This window comes from Hippopotamus amphibius, chromosome 16, assembly GCF_030028045.1.
Source record: "Hippopotamus amphibius kiboko isolate mHipAmp2 chromosome 16, mHipAmp2.hap2, whole genome shotgun sequence".
NCBI classification, from domain to species: domain Eukaryota; kingdom Metazoa; phylum Chordata; class Mammalia; order Artiodactyla; family Hippopotamidae; genus Hippopotamus; species Hippopotamus amphibius.
In genome coordinates, this window is record NC_080201.1 from 44732108 (window position 1) to 44756680 (window position 24573).

Genomic DNA, 24573 nt, shown 5'->3' on the forward strand with positions numbered 1-24573 from the left:
CAAAGGAGGCAAGGATATACAATGGAGAAAAGGCAGCCTCTTCAATAAGTGGTGCTGGGAAAACTGGACAGCTACATGGAAAAGAAGGAAATTACAACACTTCCTAACACCATACACAAAAATAAACTCAAAATGGATTAAAGACCTAAATGTAAGGCCAGACACTATAAAACTCCTAGAGGAAAACATAAGAGGAACACTCCTCAACATAAAGCACAGCAAGATCTTTTTTGATCCACCCCCTAGAGTAATGGAAAGAAAAACAAAAATAAATAAGTGGGACCTAATGAAACTTCAAAGCTTTTGCACAGCAAAGGAAACTATGAGCAAGACGAAAAGACAACCCTCAGAATAGGAGAAAATATTTGTAAACGAATCAACAGACAAAGGATTAGTCTCCAAAACATATAAACAGTTTATCCAGCTTAATATCAAAAAAACAAACAATCTAATCCAAAAATGGGCAGAAGACCTAAATAGGCATTTCTCCAAAGAAGACATATGGATGGCCAAGAGGCACATGAAAAGCTGCTCAACATCACTAATGGTTAGAGAAATGCAAATCAAAATGACAAGGCATCACCTCACACTGGTGAGAATGGGCATCATCAGAAAATGTACAAATAGTAAATGTTGGAGAGGGTGTGGAGAAAAGGGAAAGCTCTTGCACTGGTGGTGGGAATGTAAATTGTATACAGCCACTATGGAGAACAGTATGGAGGTTCCTTGCAAAACTAAAAATAGAACTATCATATGACCCAGCAATCCCACTGCTGGGCATATTTCCAGAGAACACCATAATTCAAAAGGACACATGCACTCCAATGTTCATTGCAGCACTATTTACAATAGCCAGGACATGGAAGCAACCTAAATGTCCATCAACAGATGAATGGATAAAAAAGAAGTGGCACATATATACAAATGGAATATTACTCAGCTGTAAAAAGGAATGAAACTGGGACATTTGTAGAGACATGGATGGACCTAGAGACTGTCATACAGAGTGAAGTGAGCCAGAAAGAGAAAAACAAATATCACATATTAACACATACATGCGGAATATAGAAAAATGGTACAAATCAACCTGTTTGCAAGGCAGAAACAGAGACACAGATGTAGAGAACAAACATAAAATGGACACCAACTGGGGAAAGCAGGGAGGGTTGGGGGGGGGATGAATTGGGAGATTGGGATCGTCATATATACATTACTAATAAAAAAATACCAAATTGTACACTCTAAATATATGCAGTTTATTGTCTGTTAACTGTATCTCAATAAAAGTTCTTAAAAACAAAACAAAACCAAAAACAAACAAACAAACAAAAAAACAGGTTGACACAATCCCAGGAAGAAACAGCTGTGAGCAAATCGCAGAGAAGACAGTTCAGCCACTTACTCTGCCCTGTAGCATCCCACAGGAGAGATGTGGGGCTGCTGGCACAGAGTTTTGCTGCTTCTTACTATTCAAAATCAGTCCTTGGACTTCCCTGGCAGTCCAGTGGCTAGGACTCCACGCTTCCATTGCAGAGGCATGGGTTCAATCCCTGGGTCTGGGAGCTAAGATCCCCGCATGCCATGCGGTGTGGGGGAAAAAAAATCAGTTCTGGTCACGGTGCCCCATGGGCTCCCTGTACCAGGAAAGTCACTTAGGCCTCAGAGAAAGCCTGGGCATGTCAGGATAGCCCAGGGAGAAGGGTATGGCTGTGTGGATGGAGGTACGCACCTGGAGAGACCACTTAGAGCCACCCAGGAAAACACACTATCAAGGCACAGAGGCAGGGCTTAGGGCTGTCTAGGAACAAGGCTGTGCCTCAGGGCTTGTAATTGTTTCACGGCCCTGGCACTATCTGCTCACTCATTCCCATTGAAGGCTTCCAGATGGTTGGGTATTTATTCACAGTCCACACGGTCTCGCACACGAGGGCCACTGGCTCCCCGTGCCTGCCCCGTTTGCTACATCCACTCACCACCCTATTCCACCCAGAGGACTGTCACCCTAGCTGTGTGCTGGAGCCAGCTCCTACTGGCTTGCAAGAGTCAACTGTGAAACTTTCGGAAAATCTGCAAGCTAAACATAGTCATTATAAAAAATTAAATTATATCAGCTTACAATTAAATAAACTGTATTCAAACACAAAGGTAATATATACCCCAAACATCATTCCTAGTTGTTTTATTTTCTTATGGCTTACTGCCTTCTTTGCTCTTGAGGTTATTTACATCTGCTATATCTGGATGGTGGGAACACAATATGATGGTGTGCTACTGGACACCTCTTCCCAACGCAACTCTCCATTCAGGGACCTCACATTGGTAGCCTGAAACTGGCCACGAGGGGAGCATTTACACCATGGCAAGTGGCAAATGTGACAAACCAGGGTTTCTTTTCTTTGTTTGAAGAGCCCTTGTTACAACAGTCACGTTGGATACCGGCATATCCCCCACAGGACTGGAGCGGGCCGAGCAGCAGATAGGCTGGTGCGTGGTACAGAGCCTCCCAGTGGACGGTCTGAACAGACAGTGGGAATTAGTGAGACGTAACAAAGAGCGTGAGTCAAAAAGCTCTCCCAGAGCTCTGCAGAGCCGGAGCGCTCCAGGGGTCAAGAAAAATAAGGGGGACTTCCCTGGTGGTCCAGTGGCTAAGACTCCGAGCTCTCAGTGCAGGGGGCCCGCATTCGATCCCTGGTTAGGGAACTAGATCCCACATGTCTCGACTGAAAGATCCCGCATGCTGCAACTAAGAGTATACATGCTGCAACTAAAGATCCAGCAACTAAAAGATAGTGCATGCCGCATCTAAAGTATCTCGCATGCCACAACGAAGATCTCTGCCTGTGGCAACAAAGATCCCCCATGCTGCAACTAAGATGGGGGCGGGGGCAAATAATTACATAAATATAAGAGGAAGGAAGGAAGGGAAAGAAAAAGAAAAATGACGACTGAATGTCTCCCAGAGCCTGGGTAGGTGCAGAGGCGTGAAAGCCCCTCCCCCAAAGAACACCACACAGGAAGTTCTAGAGAAAAATCCCTGTGACTGAGGAACGGGTACCCCTAATCCTGCTCCCCCACATCCTCAGCAAAATCCCCAAACCCTGCTGATGTATCTCACCTGAAGGAAGCGGACTGAGGAGAAATGAGGCTGAGGAGGTTTGGGGTAGGTGCCCAATAAGGTTGCCCTTTGGCAGAAGCTCCCACCAGGTCAGGGAGGGGCTGGCTGAGTGCCTTCTCTTTCTTCTCTTGAGAGAGATTCAAGGGCGTCTTCCGAGCCTCCTACGGAGCCGGTGTATTTGTTTGCTGGGCCTGCCACAACACAAGTACCACAGACAGGGCAGCTTCAACAACAGGAATTTATTTTCTCACAGTTCCGAAAGCTAGAAGTCCGAATTCAAGGTGTTAACAGGGTTGGTTTCTTCTGAGGCCTCTCTCCCTGATTTGTAGGCGGTCATCCTCTCCGACTGTCTTCACAAGGTCTCCCTCTGTGTGTATCTGTGTCCTAATCTCTTCTTACAAGGACATCATTCATGTTGGGTTAGGGCCCATCCCAATGGCCTCATTCGACCTTAATCACCTCATTAAAGGACCCATCTCCAAATACATTCTGAGCACTGGGGGTTAGAATTTCAATATATGAATTTCTGGAGGACACACCCGGCTCATCACAGCCAGGAATATCTGAGGGGCTCTGAGGCAAGGGTGGGTCCTGGAAGGCTGACCAAGAGCAGCCCCAGGACAGAGGGACTGCGGGACTCTGTGCTCCTGAGGGAGCATCTCATCTGCCTTTGTTTCCCAAATGCCAAGCACTGGGCTGGGCACTTACAGTAGGGTTTCAAAAAAAAGTACCTTTTGAATGAGGGAATGAATGAATGAAGGAGCATGTTGCCAGAAAAGGCATCCCCTTCTCAGCAACTTCTTTACAAGCAGGTGAGTTTTATTTAAGGACAGGTAAGGTCCTTTGAGGTTGGCTCTCTTTGGACTAGGCAGGTGAGGGCTAGGACCAAGCTTCCTCTTGGCCCCCAAGTATTCAGCACCCGTCATCTGCATCAAGCCCCATCCCCAGACCCAGCAGGGCTCAGAACTCAGAGCTCGCCAATGACCCAAGGGCATGCACACAGCCAGGGAGGAAAAACATGTATCAGCACCAAACCATAGAGAAAAATGCAACATCAGGGCTACTACGTTTGATCAGGACTACTACACTTGATGAGACATATACGTCAACTAGTTTCCATACTCATATTGTCAGTTTTTTATTTGTACATTATTACGATGTGGGATAGGGGTGCATTTCTTTTTTTTTTTTTTTTTCTGATATTTTATGTAGTAGGGACTCCAAAAGTAAAAGCCTCTGGGGCCTGGGAAGCTCTTAGACTGGCCCTGTGCCTGTTAGCTTTCCAGCCAGGAGAAGGAAGTCCTAGTCGGGGTAACACAGCGGAGCCTTTCCCCTGACGCACAGAGACCATCCTCAGAAGGAAGCCGTCAACTCAGTAGATGGCCATGAAAACTTGAGCAGAGCTGCTTCTGAAGTCAAAGACTCCACAACTGGTTTTAGGTGAAAAGATGTTTTCTGAATGCTTCATGTTGGCCCCACTTTCTCACCAGGCACAGATGACAGCCATCGTCATAAAGGATACAGGACCTGAGTTTTCTTTCCTCCTAAGCGTGGTTTCAGAACTTGGTCAGTTGCTTTGGAAGGGAAATGAGGGAAAAGGCAAACGTGTTTCTTTTTCCCAGTGTGAGGAACAATGATGGTGTGTCTTAGCCCCTTGTGGGCCCTGACATCGGACATTGTGCCTTTAACAGTCAGCTGGAAAGGACTTTGAAAAAATGCCATTCTGTGTATTGTGTGCAACTGTATGTACAATAGGCCTGCCCTGAGCAGAGAAGCATCAATATCTATTACTTAGAAATAGATGAGAAGGCGCAACGGCAGCTGCTAGACAATCAGACGAATCACACTCTGTTGTGTTTCGAGCCTAACTTTCCTTCTGGCTCTCGCATCTCCTAATTGTCAGTGAGCTCCGTGATACCCTTCCGTGATAACCGATCAACTGCAGGATCATGGCTAATACAGTGATATAAAAGAGATTATTAAGACATACCCCTTAAGTGTGAGATAATATGCCATTCAACACACAGTACAAACATCTCAGAAGCCCACGCTCGCCGCCACGCTTGCTGTGGCTTTTCTCCCAGCGAATCCGGGCATATGTTACCACAATGCAGCAGGAATTTACAGCAACAGAAATGTACGAGGGAGATTAAAGTGTCATCTGTAAGGCCATACTGCGTGGCAGAAAAAAAAACCAAGTTATTGTATTTTCTGCTTTGTATTCTAATGAGAAACAATCTCTTTCAGTAGCGTGTGGGCTCCCTCTGCTGCTGACAGGAGATACCAGGACTCCACGCACTAAGGGATCCCTGGGCATCTGAGCTCAGCAGGTGGCCTGTCCTGGGAGGAGAAAGATGGGGTTGAACATTCAGAAGGACAGACTTGTCCTGTAGTCTCTGCCTCTGTGGGATACTGGGACTATCTGCGCTGCTACTGCAAGTGATGGAAAACACAAAGATAACCTGCCCACATCACCTGTGTCCATCCTGAACTACGTCACAGAAGTGATGCTGAGAGGCAGCCCCACCCCCAGCCCCGCAAAGTGGTGACCCTCCCCTCCCTCCCTCTCCCCCGTGCCCCTCCCCTCCCTCCCTCTCCCCTTGCCCCTCCCCCCTCTCCTCCTTGCCCCTCCCCCCTCTCCTCCTTGCCCCTCCCCCAGCCCTCCTCTCTTCCCTCCTCCTCTCCTTCTTCCTTCTCCTCCTCTCCCTCCTTCTCTCCTTCTTCCTCCTCCTCCCCTTCCTTCTCCTCCTCCTCTTCCTCTCCTTCTGTCTCTCCTCATTCTCTCCTCATCCTTCTCCTTTGCCCTCTCATTCTTCTTTCCTCTCTCTCTCTCCTTCTGGCACAACCACTGCCAGAAGTTCCTCCAGTTCCGTTTCAGACCCCTGCCAACCGTTTTGCTGCTGCTCTGGGTTCTGCCTTGTCCTAGCACAGCCAGCAGCTGATGCATGTGGCGCCAAGCAGACTGCATCACCCAGAAGGCTTAACACCTGCCTATCAGTCGCAACTCAACTCATCTCAAGACCCCTGGCCACATCCCACTCTCAGCCTCCCACCACCAGCCCAACTTCAAAAGTTGCTTCTTCTCAACAACAGGATGTTTTCATGTAGCAGCCACCCCAAGAGCAGAAACATTTTAGTGCCACAACTGATGTGTCCCTTTTGGCCAAACCAAAAAAATAAACCTGTAAATTCCAGCTGTTTCTGTTACCAACATAGGTATGGGAAGTTGGGGGGGGGGGGTCTTTCAAAGGTCATACTCTTTGAAACTAGGACCACACTTGCTCCTCTCAGAACCATCAACCATCCTAATCAAAACAGCTCATTTTCTGATAATCTGGTTATTTGCAGTAGTGTGGTTATTAGAACTTTGAGAAATCAGAGAATTTGGTCAGTATCTCAAATTCTCTGATCTCTCTCTTAAAGTTCTAATGGCCATACTAATTTACTGTCAATTAGCCGACAGAGATGCACGTGTGTGTGTTTGCAGACTTTCTGGTAATACTAGTGTTCTTTCACCAGCTATATGTTAGCTACTGGGTAGAGGGGCATGGGGATATTGCTAGTTCTCCAGGTGATATACGCATAATCACTACTCTCGTCTGCAGCCGACACAGAAAAATGTTCAATTACATTTCTAATGGTGTCCTCAGGAATACACATTTCTATTTCATATCACTAATTTCAACACTCAAAGCACTTATTCATTTGTTCCTTTCACGAAGAAGGCTCCACCGTCATCCAGATGAGAGAAGCCTGCCTGGCCAAGGCAGGTAGTGGAAGAGGAGGTGTGGAGGAGTCGGACCCTGGAGAGATTCTGAAGGAGACAACAGGATATTCAGGTGAGTTGGATGTGGGGTGAAACAGAAAGAGAGGGGTCACGGTGCGTCCAAGGCCTGTGGTGTACAGTTATGAGGGTGCCTGTTTGTTTACCTGGTTGCAAGGTGGGGCCATTTACCGAGATGGCAAACAATGCAGGGAGACAGGTTCTGAAGGTGAAGTCAGAATCTGTTTGGGGCGTGATGAATTTCAGATGCCCGGTGGGCAGATTGTTGTCCTGCGGTGAATTCCAAGGGAGGGTGGGGCTGGAGACAGAACTTGAAATTCACCTGTGTATAGACGGCACTGGATGCGACTGCCAGGGAGTGAATATAAAAAGCCTGGGACAGAGTCCTGGGGTCACTCATAGGTGAGGTCAGGAGGAGGAGTAATCCAAACCCTACAAAGGAAAAGCGAGAGGAACACCAGGAGGTCATGGGGCAAGTATTTCAAGGGGAAGCAAGAGATCAAAACTGCTGCCGATGGACTGGAATCACCGCAGTAACCCTGAGCACAGCAGTTTCAGAAAATCCTGCCTGGAATGCTTGAGGAGAAAGCGAGGAGTGAAGAAGCAGAGACAGCAAATACAAACTACTTTTTTCAGGAGTTTTGCTATAAAGCAGAGGAGAAAAATAGGGCTGTAGGGAAGGGGTTTGTAGCATCAAGGGAAATGTTTCGTTCTGTTTTGTTTTGTTTATTTTTAATTGTGATAAAACATACATAATATAAAATTTACCATCTTAACTATTTTTAAATGTCCAGTTCAGCAATATTAAGCACACACTGTCGTGCAACCAATCTCAGAATTCACCTTGCAAAACGTGAACCCTAGGACTTCCCTGGTGGTCCAGTGGTAAAGAATCCGCCTTTCAATGCAGGGGACGTGGGTTCAATCCCTGGTCGGGGAACTAAGATCCCGCATGCAGCGTGACAACTAAGCCCATGCACCACAACTACTAAACTCGAGTGCCTCAACTAGAGAGAAGCCCATGTGCTGCAACTAAGACCTGATGCAGCCAAAAATACAAATAAATAAATAAGTTTTTTTTAATGAGTAAGATGGTAATTTTTTTTAAGATGGTAAATTTAAAAACAAAAAACAAAAAAAACTTGAACGCTGTACTAATTAGATAACTCTGCATTCCCTTCTCCTCCCAGACCTTGGAAACCACCATTCTACTTTCTGTCTCTATGAATTTGACTACTCTGCTAAGATATTAGCAGACATTAATCTGCTAAGATTGCCATAACAAATTACCACAGGCTGGGTGGCTGAAAAAACAGAAATTTATTTTTTCACAGTCCTTAAGCCTACAAGTCCAAGATCAAGTACTGACAGGTTTGGTTTCTCCTGAGGTCTCTCTCCTGGGCTTGTAGATGGCCATCTTCTCACTGTGTCCTCACATGGCCTTTTCTCTGTGTGCATGCATCGCTGGTATCTCTTCTTATAAAGACACTAGCCATATTGGATTAGGGCCCCATCCATAATTACCTCTTTAAAGAACCTATCTCCAAATGTAGCCACACTGGGGGTTACGGTTTCAACACATGAATCTAGGGTGGACACAATTCAGTCCATAGCATCTAAGTGCTTCATATAAGTGAAATCACACAGTACTGTCTTTTTGTAACTGGCTTATTTCACTTAGCATAATGTCTTCAAGGTTCATCCATGTTGTAGCACCTGTTTCAATTTCCTTACTTTTTAAGGCTGAAGGTATTCCATTGTATGTCTATACCACATTTTGTTTATCCATTCATTCATCAGTGGGTGAATGGGTCGCTTCCACCTTATGGCTATTGTGAATAATGATGCTATGAACATGCGTATGCAAACATCTCTTCAGGACCCTGCTTTCACTTCCTTTGAGTATATACCCAGAAGTGTATTACTAGATCATATGGTAATTCTATGTTTAATTTTTTGAGGAACCAACATAGTACTTCCTATAGCAACTGCACCATTTTACATGCCTAACGACAGTGCACAAAGGTTCCAATTTTCCCACATCCTCCTCAACACTTGCTGTTGTCTGTTTTTTTTGACAGTAGTCATCCTAATGGGTATGAGGTGGTATCTCACTGTGGTTTTGTTTTTTTTAATTGAAGTATAGTTGATTTACAATGCTGTATTAGTTTCAGGTGTACATCAAAGTGATTCATATATATATATATACACACACATATATATAATACATACACACACTTTTTTAGATTTTTTTCCATTATAGGTTATTACAAGATACTGAATATAGTTCCCTGTCACTGTGGTTTTGATTTTCATTTCCCTGGTAACTAGTGATGTTGAGCATTTTTTCATGAGCTTATTGCCATTTGTATATCTTCTTTGTAGAAATGTCTATTCAAGTCCTTTGCCCATTTTGAATTGGGTTGTTTTGTTGTTGAATTGTAGGTGTTCTCTATACTCTAGATATCAACCCCTTATCAGATATATCACTTGAGAATATTTTCTCTCATTCTGTAGGTTGCCTTTTCATTGTATTGATAGTGTCCCTTGCTACATGGAAGTTTTTAATTTTGATGAAGGCCAACAGATCTATTTTTACTTTTGTTGCCTGTGCTTTTGGTGTCATATCCAGTAAATCATCACCAAATCCAATATCATTTTTAAAAAATTAAAAATTAAAAAAAATTTAAAATTAGAAAAAGCATTTTGACGTCCTAAGAGAGTAAAGAAGACATGTGGTCAATGGAACAGGAATTTAAAAGTCTCATTAATTGAGACAAAGGTTATTTAAACAAAACAGAAAATGCATATCTACTATGAACTCTTACAAGGTAAATAAGAGTGCAAAACTCTTATAAAAACTAGGAGAAATCTATAGAAACACAATAGTATAGTAACAACTTTAAATAATTCTTTAGTTTTTGATAGATCTGGTATATAAAAAAATTAACAGGTATATAGTGTCAAAGTTGTCTAAAACCAATAAAAAGTACATCTTTCCCAATCCCATAAAAAATTTTAAAAAATCAGTCACAAATAATGCTTTGAAAAATATCTCAGGAATTTTATACAAGCTCACATTCTCTGACTCTGATGCAATTTTTTTTAATTCAAGTGTTAAAAGTTTTTGAAATTCAAACACGTGAAATTTTACAATCTTCTGTAGTTCATTGTGCTATCCAACAAACACTTCCAGCTTTCCATTTTCCAGGCACAGGGCAGGATTGTACTTCTTTACCCCCTTTGATGTTAAGAATAGTCAAATGATTTTCTTTGGACAATGAAATATGAAGAGAAATTACGGGCATCATTTCTGGGTGGAAACAAAGGGACAGTGCACAATTCCTAGGTTATCTCTGCCATGGCAACTGGTAACATTGAGAGCAGCTGCTCTGTTAGCCTGGGTCTCAGAGTGGGGAGATCTGGAGCAGAGTCCCCAGCCAACCTTGGTGAGGAAGAAATAAACTTTTGCCGTTTTAAGCTATTAATATTTTAAAAGTTTTGTTACTACAGCATAGCCTTGCCCATCCAACTGAAACAGGCCTCCTAAATAATTTCTCAGTTAGAAAGACCAAAACTGCAAGCTGGAGATGAGAAAACAAGGGCTATTTTCAAAATGATGGACTGACCGCTCAGTTTTTCTCTTCTTCCCCCAAGACCCTACAAAAGTGATAGTAAGAGACTAAAATGGGAATATATCCACAATGACAAAGAGAACAGGAACTTGTCCATCAGTGGAAGAAAGCTTTAAAAAAAAATCTGTGAGACTATGTCAAGCTGATACAGAAGTGATGAGAGATGACACACCGTAGAGGAGGTTACTGATCTTCCCTACAGGATTCCAGAGAGGCATAAGACAAAGGATGCAAGTGAGACCAGGCCAAAAACACTGGGATTACTTGAAAGGCTCTGTTTTAAACAGTCCAGTTCTTAGCCCCCCGCCTTGTTCAGAATGCAGGGCCACGAAAGATCAACTCTGCAAATGAAACATCTGAGAGTTCTTCCATTTAATAACAAAGAAGAAGAAAAGGGAGGAGGAGGAGAAGGAGGAGGAAGAAGGAAGGAGAGAAGGAAGGAAGAGAGGAAGGAAGGAGGGAGGGAGGGAAATAAAGAGAGACAGATATGTGTATTAATTTGCTAAGGGCTGCCATAAAAAGTATCACAAACAGGAAAAAAAAAACAGCCTCAAAGGAAAGAGAACTAATTCAGGAAATAGAAGAGAATTAAAATTTTTTCTAATTATTATCATAACTATAGTCAGGAAATTATTGCATTCAAAACCAAAAACAAGATGCTAAGTAAATAGCACAATCAGAGAACAAGAAAGGGCTCTTATAAAATGAAAATATGATGCTGAAATAAATTGAATAGAAGGCTAGAAGAGAAAACAGAAGAAATCTTCTAGAAAGCAGACCAAAAACACTATGAGATGGGAGGCATGAAAGAAATGAGACTCGGAAGATCTTTACAGGAGGTCGAGTTTTACAAGCATTCCAGATAGAGAAAGATAGAAATTAGAGGGGAAACATTATCAAATGAATAATACAACAAAATAAATCTCCCAAAGGTTAAAGTTACAAGTTTTCAGATTGAAATTACCTACAAAGCAAAGAGCACAAGGACTTTTAAGAGACCCACATGTTTGCAAAATTTCTGAACACTGGGGAAAAAAAAGAAAATATTCTAAAAGCTTCCAGGAGGAAAAAAATACCACTTATGAAGGAACAAAATTCAAATTTTTTTTATCACCAACACCAAATGTTAGAAAACAGATGAGATGTACCTTCAAAGAGATTGACTACTAAACACAATTGAGTCATGGATTGACAAGAAAACAAACAGTTGTGGTGAAGTTTATTTGAACAATTAGAGACAAAAGTGGGTTGTATATCAATTAGATGATGTTATTTTATCTACATTAACTTATTGAGTTCAATAATTGTAGTTATGTATAAGAACATCTTTGTTCTTAGGATATATATACTTAGGGGTGAAGTGACATGACATCTGAGAGTGACATTCAAATGGTTCAAAAAAACTGTGCATGTGTGTGTGTGGGTGTGTGTGTGGGTGTGTGTGTGTGGATGCGTGCATACCACATGCGTGTAGACAGAAAGATACACCAAGTGTGGCAAAATCTTAATGATTAGTGGCTCCATGTGAAGGACATATAGGTGTTCTTTCCAGCATTCTTTCCATTGTTTTTTTTATAGATTTGATATATTTCAAAATGAAAAGTAAGGAATTTAAGAAAAACAACCAATATAACAAAGCTGTAAGGGAAAATAGCAAATAATTTTTAAATTTTTTAACTGAAAATAATTCAGAGGGAAAATTCTTTTGTCTAGAAGTTTATGATCAACCAAACAATTAAAGTATAATATTAAATATTCAGACATGCAAGAACATAAAAATTTTACCAACCAGCTCTTTTTCTTAGAAAATTACTTGAAGATGTGCTTCAACAAGATGAGGGGTTAAACCAAGAAAGAAAACAGGGAATCCAAAAAACAGGATACAACCTCAAATAGCAACAAAGGGAAATCCAGAACAATAGGAATGCAACAGACCTAGAGAGAAACCTGTCCAGATTAAAGAGGGAGGAGGAAGGACTTCATAAGACCGGTATCTGATAATAAAAATGGAATCTGTCAAAACACATGATATACTAGAGAATTTAGAAATGTTCAGTTTTCTTTGACAAAGAAAAACAAAGGTACCCCAATGTTCATTGCATCATTATACACAATAGCCAGGACATGGAAACAACCTGAGTGTCCATCAATGGATGGATAAAGAAAATGAGGCATAGGACCTCCCTGGTGGCACAGTGGTTAAGAATCCACCTGCCAATGCAGGGACATGGGTTCGATCCCTGGTCCGGGAAGATCCCACATGCCACAAAGCAACTAAGCCCGCGTGCCACAACCACTGAGCCTGTGCTCTAGAGTCCGGGAGCCACAGCTACTGAAGCCATGCACCTAGAGCTCATGCTCCGCCATAAGAGAAGCCACCGTGATGAGAACCCCCGCATCGCAACAAAGAGGAGCCCCCACTCACCCCAACTAGAGAAATCCCGCGCGCAGCATTGAAGACCCAACGCAGCCAAACATAAATATTTTTAAAAAAAGAAAGACAATGAGGCATACATATATACAAGAGAATATCATTCAGCCATAAGAAAGAAGGGAATCCTGCCATTTGTGACAACATGGTTAGACCTAGAGGGTATTATGCTACATGAAATAAGTCAGACAGAGAAAGACAAACACCATATGATTGCACTTATACGTGGAATCTAACACAAAACAAGTGAACTGAAAAGCAGTTATAGATAAAACCCAAACAGAGTCAAACAGATACAGAAAGCAAACAAGTGGTTGCAAGAGGAGAGCGGGGGTGGAGAGAGGAGTGAAATGGGTAAGGGAGATCAAGAGGTACAAACTTCCAGTTACAAAATAAATGAGTCACAGGACAAAATGTACAGCATAGGCAATACAGTCAATAATAATGTAATATCTTTGTATGGTGACAGATGATAACTAGACTTACCATGGTGATCATTTTGTAATGTTTAGAAATATTGAATCACTATGTAATGCACCAGGCACTAACACAGTGTAGGTCAATTATACTTCAAACAAACTCATAAAAAAAGAGATCAGATCTGTGGTTACCAGAGGCGGAGGAGGGGGGCTTGAGGGGAGGAGGAGTTAGATGAAGGTGGTCAAAAGTTACAAACTGCTGGTTATAGAATAAAGAAATACTAGGGATGTAATGTACAACATAATATAATTATATTATATTTTGCCGTATGTTAGATATGGAAGTTGTTAAGAGAGTAAACCCTAAAAGTTCTCATCACAAGGAAAAAAATTATTTTCCTTTTTCTTTCTTTTTTTTTATATCTATATGAGATGATGGATATTCTCTAAACTTACTGTGGTAATCAGTTCATGATGTATGTAAGTCAAATCATTATGCTGTACACCTTACACTCATACAGGGCTGTAGGTCAATTATATCTCAATAAAAAGGAAGGAAAAAAGACTTAATTATGATTACAGTTGGAATATCAATAAGATGTAGCACAGATAATAAACTGCACAGATAACAGAAGCTGAGAATATAGAAAAAATGGATATGAACTTACCAGAAGGTCAGAGATGCTGGTATCTTCATCTTTTAAAGCTGGGAGTCAAGAGACACTGTCTATACCTGATGGAATAAGAAAGAGAAGGTGTAAGTGTGTTGCTTAAAGACAGAACAATAAACAACTTTGGAACTGAAAATAGTAATATGTGTATTAGGAAACTAAGGAAGAAAAATAGGAATTGTGGATTGTGTCAAATCCTTACCCATCATGGAATGCGAAAATGCCTAAACTATATAAATGAACACATAACAGCATAGGTATATTATTTAAATATATAGCCTCTTAACTCATTTCCTGACTCTGCATTTGCCTTCTCCTCACTCCCAAGGTTTACAGTCCAGCCTCAATGGCTCTCTTTCAGTTTCTTAAACATGTCAGGCAGGCTCCTACTTCAGGGTCCTTGCATTTGTCTTCCTTCTGCCTGGAATTCTCTTCCATATGTCTCTGTGACTCTCTGGCTCTCCTCCTTCAGGTCTTCATTCAAAAGTCACCATCAACACTTCCCTGATCCACCACTCCCTATCCCCACTACCTGATTTTTTTTTCCTCTGTAGCACTTCACTTATCACATCTAATATACGTATTCTGTATTTTATTGCCATACTTATACTATACCGCACTCCACCAGCACTATAAAAGGGGGGATGCAGCGGTGCTTACCTGTTTTTTATCCACCTCTACATACACTGTTACCTAGAAGAGTTGCTTGGCACATAGGAGGCAGGCACTCAATACATTGTTAGTAAAAGAATAAATGAAGGCATAACTGAAGAGCAAGCTAGAGGTAACGGTTTACCTTTGGGGAACTAAGACTGGGTTGGGTAGGAATGCGCCAGGAATAGCTGCCTTTCCTCATATACTGAAGAGGAAAATTAGAAACTTGCATTCAGCTAAAAATAACTCCATGCTCATTCTGCTTTTGTAAAATATGCTTGCTGTATTGAGGAAAACAAACAAACAGAATGACCTAGCAATTCAATGTAACCATAAGATGTTTTGCTAAAAATGGAATGTTCTGCACCTGCTCTTGTAAGTTTCTGTCTGGAAACTTCGGAGCTCTGTAAACCAAGTAACCAATCTACCCATGCTAACTGTAAACATGTGCACTGACCCCCATAAAAGTAAAGCTCACCCTGAGCTCGGGGCCCAGAACTTTGGAGCGTTAGCTAGTCTTGGGCTACCGACTTAATAAACCTGAGTACTCCAACCCTCCGAGTGTGGTGCTTGGTTTCTCGACAGAGACTGATTTCTGCAACAATACAACTGACTTTTTTAAACCATGTTATTTTGACCAGAGTTTAAAGAAATTATTATACCTTTACAAAATAGGAAAATGTTTTAAGACATTGTGAAAGAGAAAAAGTAAGACTATTGAAAACACTACACACACACACACAACTGTACTCACAAGTAAATTCATTCCTTAAATGTTTTCGTTATTAAATAAAAAAGAATAAAAATAAATATAACATTCATCTGAAGGAACTAGAAAGAAAACAACAGTGGAAATATGAAAAGGAGGTAGAAATAAATAGATAAAGATACAAGTAATCAATACCAATCAATTTGAGTTCTTTGGGGAAAAAAACAGTAAAATATTAAAATGGCTGGAAAATATAATCAAGAAACACAAAGAAACAATAACTCAAATAAACAGTCAAATCAATAATCCCTAAAAGGGATATGACCACAGATACAGATGTGATAGCCAGATGTTTCTAAAATGTGAAACCCAATGAAATGAATTGTTCTCTAGCAATTACAATTATCTTGAGAAGAAACAGAAAACCTGAACAGGCTGATGAAGAAAACGAAAGGGTGTTAAAAGAGAGGCCCAACCTAGATGGTTTGACAGAGTCCTTTCATTTCTGCCCTAAAATAGTCATACAACTACATAAAGAATTTATTTTTGTTTTGTGATTTATTTTTTAAACCTTTAAGTATTTAATCCACTGGGAATGTATTTTTTGATTTAAGGAATGAAGTGAGAAGCCCTGCCTCTGCTTATCTGGTTTCCTCCCTTCTTCATGGGTGTGCGCCACTCAGGCACCAGCCCAGGTAGAGCTGCATCCTCCCTGTGAGTGGAAGTCACATGACCCATCACATGGCCCATTGTACAGACAGTCCACAAAGGGTGTCAAAATGTGACACCCTGAAATAGAAGTCAAGACTGCAGACTGCCATTTTTATCATCTCTCCCCCCGCCCCTCAAATCTTGCCTGTTCACATATTAGAGAAAAGGCATCCTTAATGTTTAAGAATGTGAAATTCAAAACACATGGATTTTCTATACCCAAGAATTGAAAGAGAAACTTGTACACCAATGTTCATAGCTGCATTATTCAGGATAGCCAAAAGCGGGGAAAAAACCCAAGTGATGAATGGATAAACAAAACATGGTTTTAAAAAAAAGAAGAAAAAATATATATACAGAGAGAGATGTTATTTACCCTTAAAAGGGAAAGAAATTCTGACACATGCTACAATATGTGAGACAGGCTGGGACCTGGGACCCTTTGCAGCAATGCTTGCACCTGGACAAACCCCTCCTGAGCAACAAAGTACAACGAAAGTATTATGAGGGACTAAAAATAACTGTGCACATGTGCAGGTGGGGCAAATTCGGGACATGATACAAAGAGACCAAAAAGCCCAACTGCCACTTCTGAAGAGTTGAGCACAAAAACAGGGTGCATGGCCACTGCACACAGCACCACCAAAGGGGTGGGCAAAATGCCTAAGGCTCCTCTTTGGCCCCACCCCTGAACACACCCTACCCTCACCCCACATAAGGAACCAGCTCACAAACCCCCTCCCTCAAGGGAGTGAGCAAGGGAACATGTTTATTCTCACTCCCCCCCTGCTGCAGCAGGGGCCCCAATAAAACCTTGCCTGAATTTCTTGTTTGGCCTCTATTTCTATTGCTTGGGGAAGGCCAAGATCCCCGTCAGTATCACATGGATGAGTCTTGAAGACATTACGCTAAGTAATCGAGTCACAAAAGGACACATGTTGTATGATTCCACTTATATCAGGTACTGAGGCAAATTCAGAGAAAGTAGACTGGTTCAAGGGCTGGGGGAAGAGGGGACAGGGCATAGATTTCAGTTTTACAAGATGAAGAGTCCTAGAGATTGCACAAGGTGAATGCATTCAACACTCCTTAACTGTGAACTTAAAATGGTTAAAGCGGTACATTTTATATTTTGTCACAACTGAAAAAACAGCACATGCATGACACTGGCTCAGGGAGCTGACATTCGCGCCAAGACACACCCATGTCCCCACTCCAGGGGCGCGCTCTTACCGCCAGGGAATTCAGCCCAGGACAGCCCCCTGTGGGATGTGTGTGTTGGGAGTGTCCCGGAGTCCACACCACATCCCACAGCCCCCGCGCCAACCTCTGAGGAAAGGCCCCTCTGATTCCGACTCTCGGCCTCCAAGTTTGTTTTAACTCGGCTTCTCAACGGCAGGGTGACCAGAAAGTCTCTATTTACTCCAGTCCCACCCTCGACCCGTTTGAAGCGTACAATTTAACACTGCTGAATAAATTTAAAAATTGTGCAGCCATCACCACCACCTAGTTTTAGCACATTTCCATCACTCCACTTAGCCTTTCTAAACGCCGGGTCCTCATCTGTAAATGGACATAACAGGAACCTAGCACAGGCCACCAACAAATTTTACCTATCACTACACTGGTTGAGGATGGCCTGTCTCTAGGTAACTATCGTTTCCCACGCGCAGCCAGATCTTAGCCCGACCTGTGCCCTCGCGCGCAGAGCAGAGATTCGCAGCGCGGAGGTGGCACCGAGGTCGGGAACGCTCCGCGCAGGCGGTTCTGCCCCGGGTTCCTGCGATCGGCGAGTCGGGCCTCTCCCCGCGCCCTGGGTGGGGCGAGCGGCGCGTCTCGGGGCTGGATTGGTGATGCCTGGGCGCTGCGGGCGCCTGCGCAGTGGGGACGGCGGCGCGCGCGCCGAGGGGCTGCCCGAGTTCTCCCGGAGTGGGCCGGAGCGTGGCTGCACCATGGCGGAGGAGGAGCTCGAGGCGCTGAGGAAGCAGAGGCTGGCCGAGCTGCAGGCGAAGCACGGGGTGAGCGCGCCCGTCCTCTGCGGGGCGCCGCCCTCGCTCGAGGCGGAGGGCGCGGCCCCGGGCGGAGGTTCGAGGCGCCGCCGCCGCCCCCGCTGTCCCCGGGGCCGAGGACCCCGCCTCCGCCCCCGGCGGGCTCCCGGTCGTCTCCGAGGGGGCTCGGCCCCTCTCCTTGCCGCGCGGGGTCTCGGGCGGCCGGCGGACCACGCGCCGTCGCGGGCGGGTCGGGCGCGGGCCTCTCCCGGGCGGGCAGTCGTCCTCGTCCGGGCCGCCTTTGGCCCCCAGCGGAACGCTCAACCCCTCGGGTCCCTCGGTGCCCTAAGCGTGTGGATCTGGCCTGCTTCGCCTGCTCTTCCAGCCGAATGTTTTCTAGAACTTAGTCGTTGCGACTCAGGGGTCTGCTGTGCGCCAGGTGCTGAGGGCAGCAGCGGGGGACATCGCCCGAGGGAGTGGACAGTTGCGGGGAGGGCCAGGCAATGACCACTGACGCCGTAGATAAAACTCCCACCTTCTGATTCTGCCGCACAGAGAGGGGGGCTCCTGTGTTAGGGATGGAGCGGGGTGGTCTGCAAGGAAGCGCTGTGTGAGTCGTCAGCGTCCGCGATCCCAAAGCACAGCTTCTTCTCCAGCGATTATTCTTATCGCGTCAAATGCGGCTTCATAGGACGAGGACTCTTCTCTCTAATGGGTGTTTGTATTCGAAAACATTGTGTTCGGTTGTGATTTGAGAAGTTTATCACAACGTTGTAGTGAGTGGAAACTGTCCGTTTGACTTCTGTGAGGCCCAGCTTTTAATGGTTTGGTCAGCCGTGTCTACCACCGCAGGAGCCTCTTAGGTATCAGAAACAAAAACAGAAGTTCCTGTTTTCTTCCTCTGTGAAATCACTAAAAGATAAAATTGTTTTTTCAGGATCCGGGCGATGCAGCACAACAGGAAGCAAAGCACAGGTATGGGCTGGAATTCTGAACTGTTTTTGTTGTTTTTAATGTAGTAGCTTTTTTAAAAAAAAATTATGGAATACTTGACACACAGCATTAGTTTCAGGTGTACAACATAATGATTCCATGTTTGTTTGTGTTGTGAAGTGATCCCCCCCGAGTCTAGTTAACATCCATCACCACACGTACTTATGCATTTTTTTTCTTGTGGTGAGGACTTTTAAGATTGTCTTTTGGCAACTTTCAGATATACAATGCAGTATTATTCACTGTAGTCACCAAGCTGTACATTACATCCCCTAGACTTATTTATAACTGGAAGTGTATACCTTTTCATCATCTTCACCCATTGTGCTCAGCTCCCACCACTCTCACCTCTTGCTCTGTTCTCTGTGTCTGTGGGAACTCTGAACTTCTTGAAGATGGATTCACCAAAAATTCTCTTTTTTTTTTAAACTTTAGTTATTTTAGTAGGTGTGTGACTCAAAGATCTTCCTGGCATAGTGATTTTTCCAGAAATCATTATCACTGTTAGTTTGTTAAATAAGCATATATGGAACCCTGTAGCACTTATTACTTTGTATTGCGATTACTGATTGATATTTCTTTGTTAAACTGTTTGTTGATATTTCTCTACTAAACTGTGATTACCTTAAAATAAGTGTAATAATAGGACTACTTCGTAGGGATGTGGTGAGGATTACAGGTGTACAGTGCTTCACATTTAGTAAGTGCTCAGTAAATATTAGCTATTATTCTGTTCTCAGTGTTATCTTATCCCAGCACATCACAGAGCACCTCACACCTGCAGGTTTATTGAATGAATGTCTAGTTACCCCATCATGCTACCTTACCTATTAAACTCCCCATTCCCTCCACCCCATGCTACCTTTTAACTCATTCGTTCATCCAGCAAATACTTACTGAGCACCTGCTCTGGGTCAGGCACTGTGCTTTGTCTATAGAAATAGGCAAGGTGGAGAGGGTTCCTGCACTCATGTAGCTTACGTTAGAGGGAGAAGACAGATGGTGAGCACCTGGGATAGTGCTAAGAAGAAAATAAAACTACTGCGTGAATTTCACTGATTCTAAAGATGTGAATTTTTTTTCACATTTTAACATATCTGAAATTCAGATGTGTCGCGTAACGGATTGCTCTTCTCCTGGATTCTTCCAAAGAGGATTTACTTTTGCTTCTACCATCCCTTGGGTCATATCTAACCTGAGACCTCTTAAAATTCTCTGCTTGACATCCGCCGCTGCCTGCACCCTGGTACTGAATTCAGACAGCTGATGTACAAGGCTACAGCTTGAAGTTCAAATTCTCAGAGACACTTTTTTCTTCCTCCACTCAGGGCCAAGGTGGATGCCTCCTTGTGGTCCCCTTTCTGCATGGCGGGTTTATTTCTTGTTTACCTTGTACTGAGGATTCAGCCTTCTAATTCAGCCAAAGAATCTCTGCTTTTGTCTGTATTACATATTAAGTTCCTTGAGGGGCTTCATTTGAAAAACAGTTGCTGCTTAAAAAAAGTTTGAAATCACTGTCCTGTGAACACGAAATAATTCCTATTTGAATAGGTAGGAAGATGCAGGGATAGTTACAATTTAACTCCCCTCCCAACCCAAAAAATATGAAGTTTTACCTTTCAGCCTCACAAAATATAAAGATTTACACTCACAAAATATAAAGCTGGCCTTTGAGTGTACGAGTAGACTCGTTACATTTTTTCTATATTTGATAGGAACGCTGACAGCTTAGTCCTAATTTTGCTTGACCTGTTTTTGTTGTAGGGAAGCAGAAATGAGAAACAGTATCTTAGCCCAAGTTCTGGATCAGTCAGCCCGGGCCCGATGTAAGCATCTTCAGTTTTAAGTTATTTCCATAAAATTGTCTTGTTATTTGAATAGGGAGATATATATGAAATTATTGCTATCTCTAGATTTAACCTAAAAACATGTGACATGCAGATTATTTGTAAGAAGTATTGTTTATATACCTAAAGAAACGTACTTAAATCATTTTTAAAAGTACCAGCTCCATTCTCTCCTACCAACGAGATGATCTCCATGGAGTCAGAATCCACAGATGCAGAGGGCTGATGGTACTACGCCATTTCATATAAGGCCTGAGCACCCTCGGGTTTTGGCATCCTCAGGGGGTCCTTTCAGATACCAAGGGACAACTGTATTAGGTAAAATTTATAGGAAACAACTCTTAAATTGAGTCCGTCACAAACTGTTGCTGGTAGTTGATGTGGGTGATGGGGGCTCTGGTTTATTGTACAGGCAGACCTGGGAGATGTTGTGGCTTTGGTTCCAGACTGCCACAGTAAAGCGAGTCACACAAATAGTTTGGTTTCCCAGTGCATATAAAAGTTAAATTTACACTATACTATAGTTCTGTTAAGTGTGCAATAGCATTATGTCTAAAAAAGCAATGTACACACCTTAATTAAAAAATACCTTATTGCTAAAAGATGCTAATCATCATCTGAGCCGTCAGCAAGTCGTGATCTCTTTGCAATAATAACTCCAAAGATCACTGACCACAGATCATCATAACATATATAAGAATAATAACAGAAAGTTTGAAATACTGCAAGAATTACCAGATGTGACACAGACATGAAGTGAGGAGATGCTGTTGGGAAAGTGATGCCAATAGACTTGCTGAGAGCAGGGTTGCCACAAACCTTCATTTATGAAAAGCGCAGGATCTGTGAAGCTCAGTAAAACGAGGTATGCCTGTATTCTCCATTTTGGTGTATGTTTTTTCATAATAAAAAGCAAAAAGAAACCAATCAGAATGAACCAGTATCTCCTGTATTGTAACTGGAAACCCAGCTTAGCAGAGGCAGGCTTAGATGGATCACCACGATTATATATGCGTAGTGATATGTAAAGTGCTTCTCAGAGGGTGGTCATGCTCTTTGTTTTTAAGCATGGAGCTTAGACTCTGTGGACCCAAGTTCCATCTTGGCTCTTTCACTACCTCTGTGTGGTCTTGACTGAGATTGACATAGCTGAACTTGTTTCCTCATTTTTAAGAAGAGTAACAATAGCATCTGCCCCATCTACCTTGCTAGTCTCAAGACATAAGTCTGAAGTGCTTTGGAAATGTCAGTGCTTAGTTTCAAGGTATATAGAAGTGAATTTAATTCTAACTTCTGTGTGTGTGTGTGTGTATTTTTTTTCTTTTCAGTAAGTAACTTAGCACTTGTAAAGCCTGAGAAAACTAAAGCAGTAGAGAATTACCTTATACAGATGGCCCGATATGGACAGCTAAGTGGGAAGGTAAGCATGCACTGCATTGAGGCAGTTTTAACCTATTGTTATCTACTTTATCAAAGCATGTCTTCAGATGATCAATTTCATCTCTTTGTGGTTACAGAATTCTTGTTGAAGCAGTTTTTTAAAGGAGAGAATAGTTGTATCTATCATTGTTCCTAAAAGATAACTAATTGTCTTTTGTAAAATCCTCTGCTTCTTTCCTTTTCTGACATTGCTTTGGAACCAGTGGCTATTAGAGTCAGCTAGCCTAAATTGCTTCTACACTGGAAACAGGTTTGTCAGTAATACGGGTTAATACAGGTAAAGTTACCCTTGTTTTGCAAATGAGGAAGTGCTAAAATTCCTGGTTGTTATGTATATTGCTGTAATGCCATGATGGGTATATTCTGGCAACCTTGACCTTCCTTCAAGATCCAGGTGAGCCCCACCTGCGCTGGGAAGCCCTGTGCTGCTGCCACAGCCTGCAAGGATCAGCCTGCCCTGAACCTTTTATGCCAGTGGTCCCCAACCTTTTTAGCACCAGGGACCAGTTTCATGGAAGACAGTTTTTCCACAGACTGGGAGGGGATGGTTCAGGCGGTGCTGCGAGCGATGGGGGGCGGCAGATGAAGCTTCTCTTGCTCGCCTGCCGCTCACCTCCTGCAGGGTGGTCCACGGCCTCGGGTTGGGGGACCCCTGCCTTACGCAGAAAACGTGTGTGGAAGAGACGACGACTGCTTCATCTCTTTTGAGTGACTCATCTCCTGCTTTTAAGCTTCTCCAGGTTTCAGGAGCACAGGCAGTGTGTCTCTGTCCCTGACACTTAACACAGCGCTGTAGGTGGTTGTCGTTGTCTACTAGTGGTAATGAAGGTGCTCTTAAATACCTCTTAACTTTGGATTTTTCAAGGAAGTTAACTGATGGATACATTTCCAGATTTTATGTGGAACTTATTCCAAGAGCTCTAGCCAGTGGTTTCCGCCAGCTGTCCCACTCTCCTTCCCTCTTGGAACTCTACCCCCACACCCTAGAAGGACTGAAGTTATTCAGTCTGCTAAGGTCAATTCTTTGTTTTAAAGAAGTACTTTCTCTCTGGTTATCCTAGGTATCAGAACAAGGTTTAATAGAAATCCTTGAAAAAGTAAGCCAACAAACAGAAAAGAAAACAACAGTTAAAGTAAGTTTCCCCAAATGCATACAGCAAAAGAAGGATTGATATTTTAAATAAGCGTTGCATCTGCATGTACTGTGTCAGACATGTTTCAGCCCATACACATTTTCATTTTATAACACAGGGAAGTTTGGGGAGAAAGGCTGTATATGTTGAGGGCCTAATTTTCAAGGCTCTTCTGTTTTGAAACGCTAAGTTGTTTTAAAGACAGAAATGTCTTGCTATAGTAGGTAGAAATCTGTGTTCTCAGAAAATCTGAGTTATGCCTTGTGAAACATGTTATGATACTCATTTAATTTTCCCCCCAGTTCAACAGAAGAAAAGTGATGGACTCTGATGAAGATGACGATTACTGAGTTTAAGATGTCAGAGGCTGGGCCTTAGTGGAGCAATTCTAGGACAGATAGTACTTAGCAGAAGTTAAGATCTGTTGTAATGTTTACTTTGTTTATTGTCTATATGCCTTTTAAAAATAAACTTGTTATGCAAAATAAAGCAATTTGGACAAACTTGTTTTAATACCATAGCGGAATGAACAGAAGACCTACAGTTTTAATTTTTTCTTTTCCTGTCAAAAGCTTTTGAACATGTGAGGCAGCATGAATAATATATCCTCTGTAATTGCGACATTGTGTTAGGTGGGAAAATGGCCTTATAAGAAATAGAAGCTGCTTAAGCATCTTCAGTAAGAAGAAAATAGCAGCGTCTGGTAACATCATGGGGGTTAAGACTCATGGATTAAGCTGAGTCAACTTTAATATTTCCGAGACATAGGTTCTGAAAGCAGGTAAGCGATTTTTTTTCCTGCAGATAGTATTTACATTTAATGTAGGAAAATTCCTCGCTTCGGTTCCATTTATAATCTACTTTTTGAAGGCATTGAGACTAAGTTATCTAACAAATACTGCCCCTGTCCAAACAACCTCTTTGACTAGAGGATACATCCGTTAGGAAAAAATTACCAAAATAACTGAGACATGCTGGTAATAATACTTCAGCGCTGGTAATAATACTTCAGCACTAGTAAACGTGTGTAAGAGAAATGATTT

General features: G+C 42.7%; 1 protein-coding gene and 1 long non-coding RNA gene across 2 annotated transcripts; one reads left to right on the top strand and one right to left on the bottom strand.

Annotated features, from left to right (window-relative positions):
- Positions 1 to 3367: 3367 nt before the first annotated feature.
- LOC130839009 (uncharacterized) lies at positions 3368 to 18005 on the bottom strand. The gene is made up of 4 exons (XR_009049757.1): positions 17820 to 18005; positions 14053 to 14117; positions 7046 to 7331; positions 3368 to 5068 (listed from the first exon to the last, which is right to left on the bottom strand). It is a non-coding gene; the product is annotated as an uncharacterized LOC130839009 (long non-coding RNA).
- A 37-nt stretch (positions 18006 to 18042) lies between these two features.
- PDCD5 (programmed cell death 5) lies at positions 18043 to 24023 on the top strand. Its single transcript, XM_057712782.1, has 6 exons — positions 18043 to 18147; positions 19055 to 19092; positions 20875 to 20936; positions 22286 to 22377; positions 23459 to 23530; positions 23833 to 24023. Exons 1-6 carry the CDS (start codon positions 18082 to 18084, stop codon positions 23878 to 23880), a joined length of 378 nt encoding a protein of 125 aa, XP_057568765.1. The 5' UTR covers positions 18043 to 18081; the 3' UTR covers positions 23881 to 24023.
- The last annotated feature ends 550 nt before the right edge of the window (positions 24024 to 24573 follow it).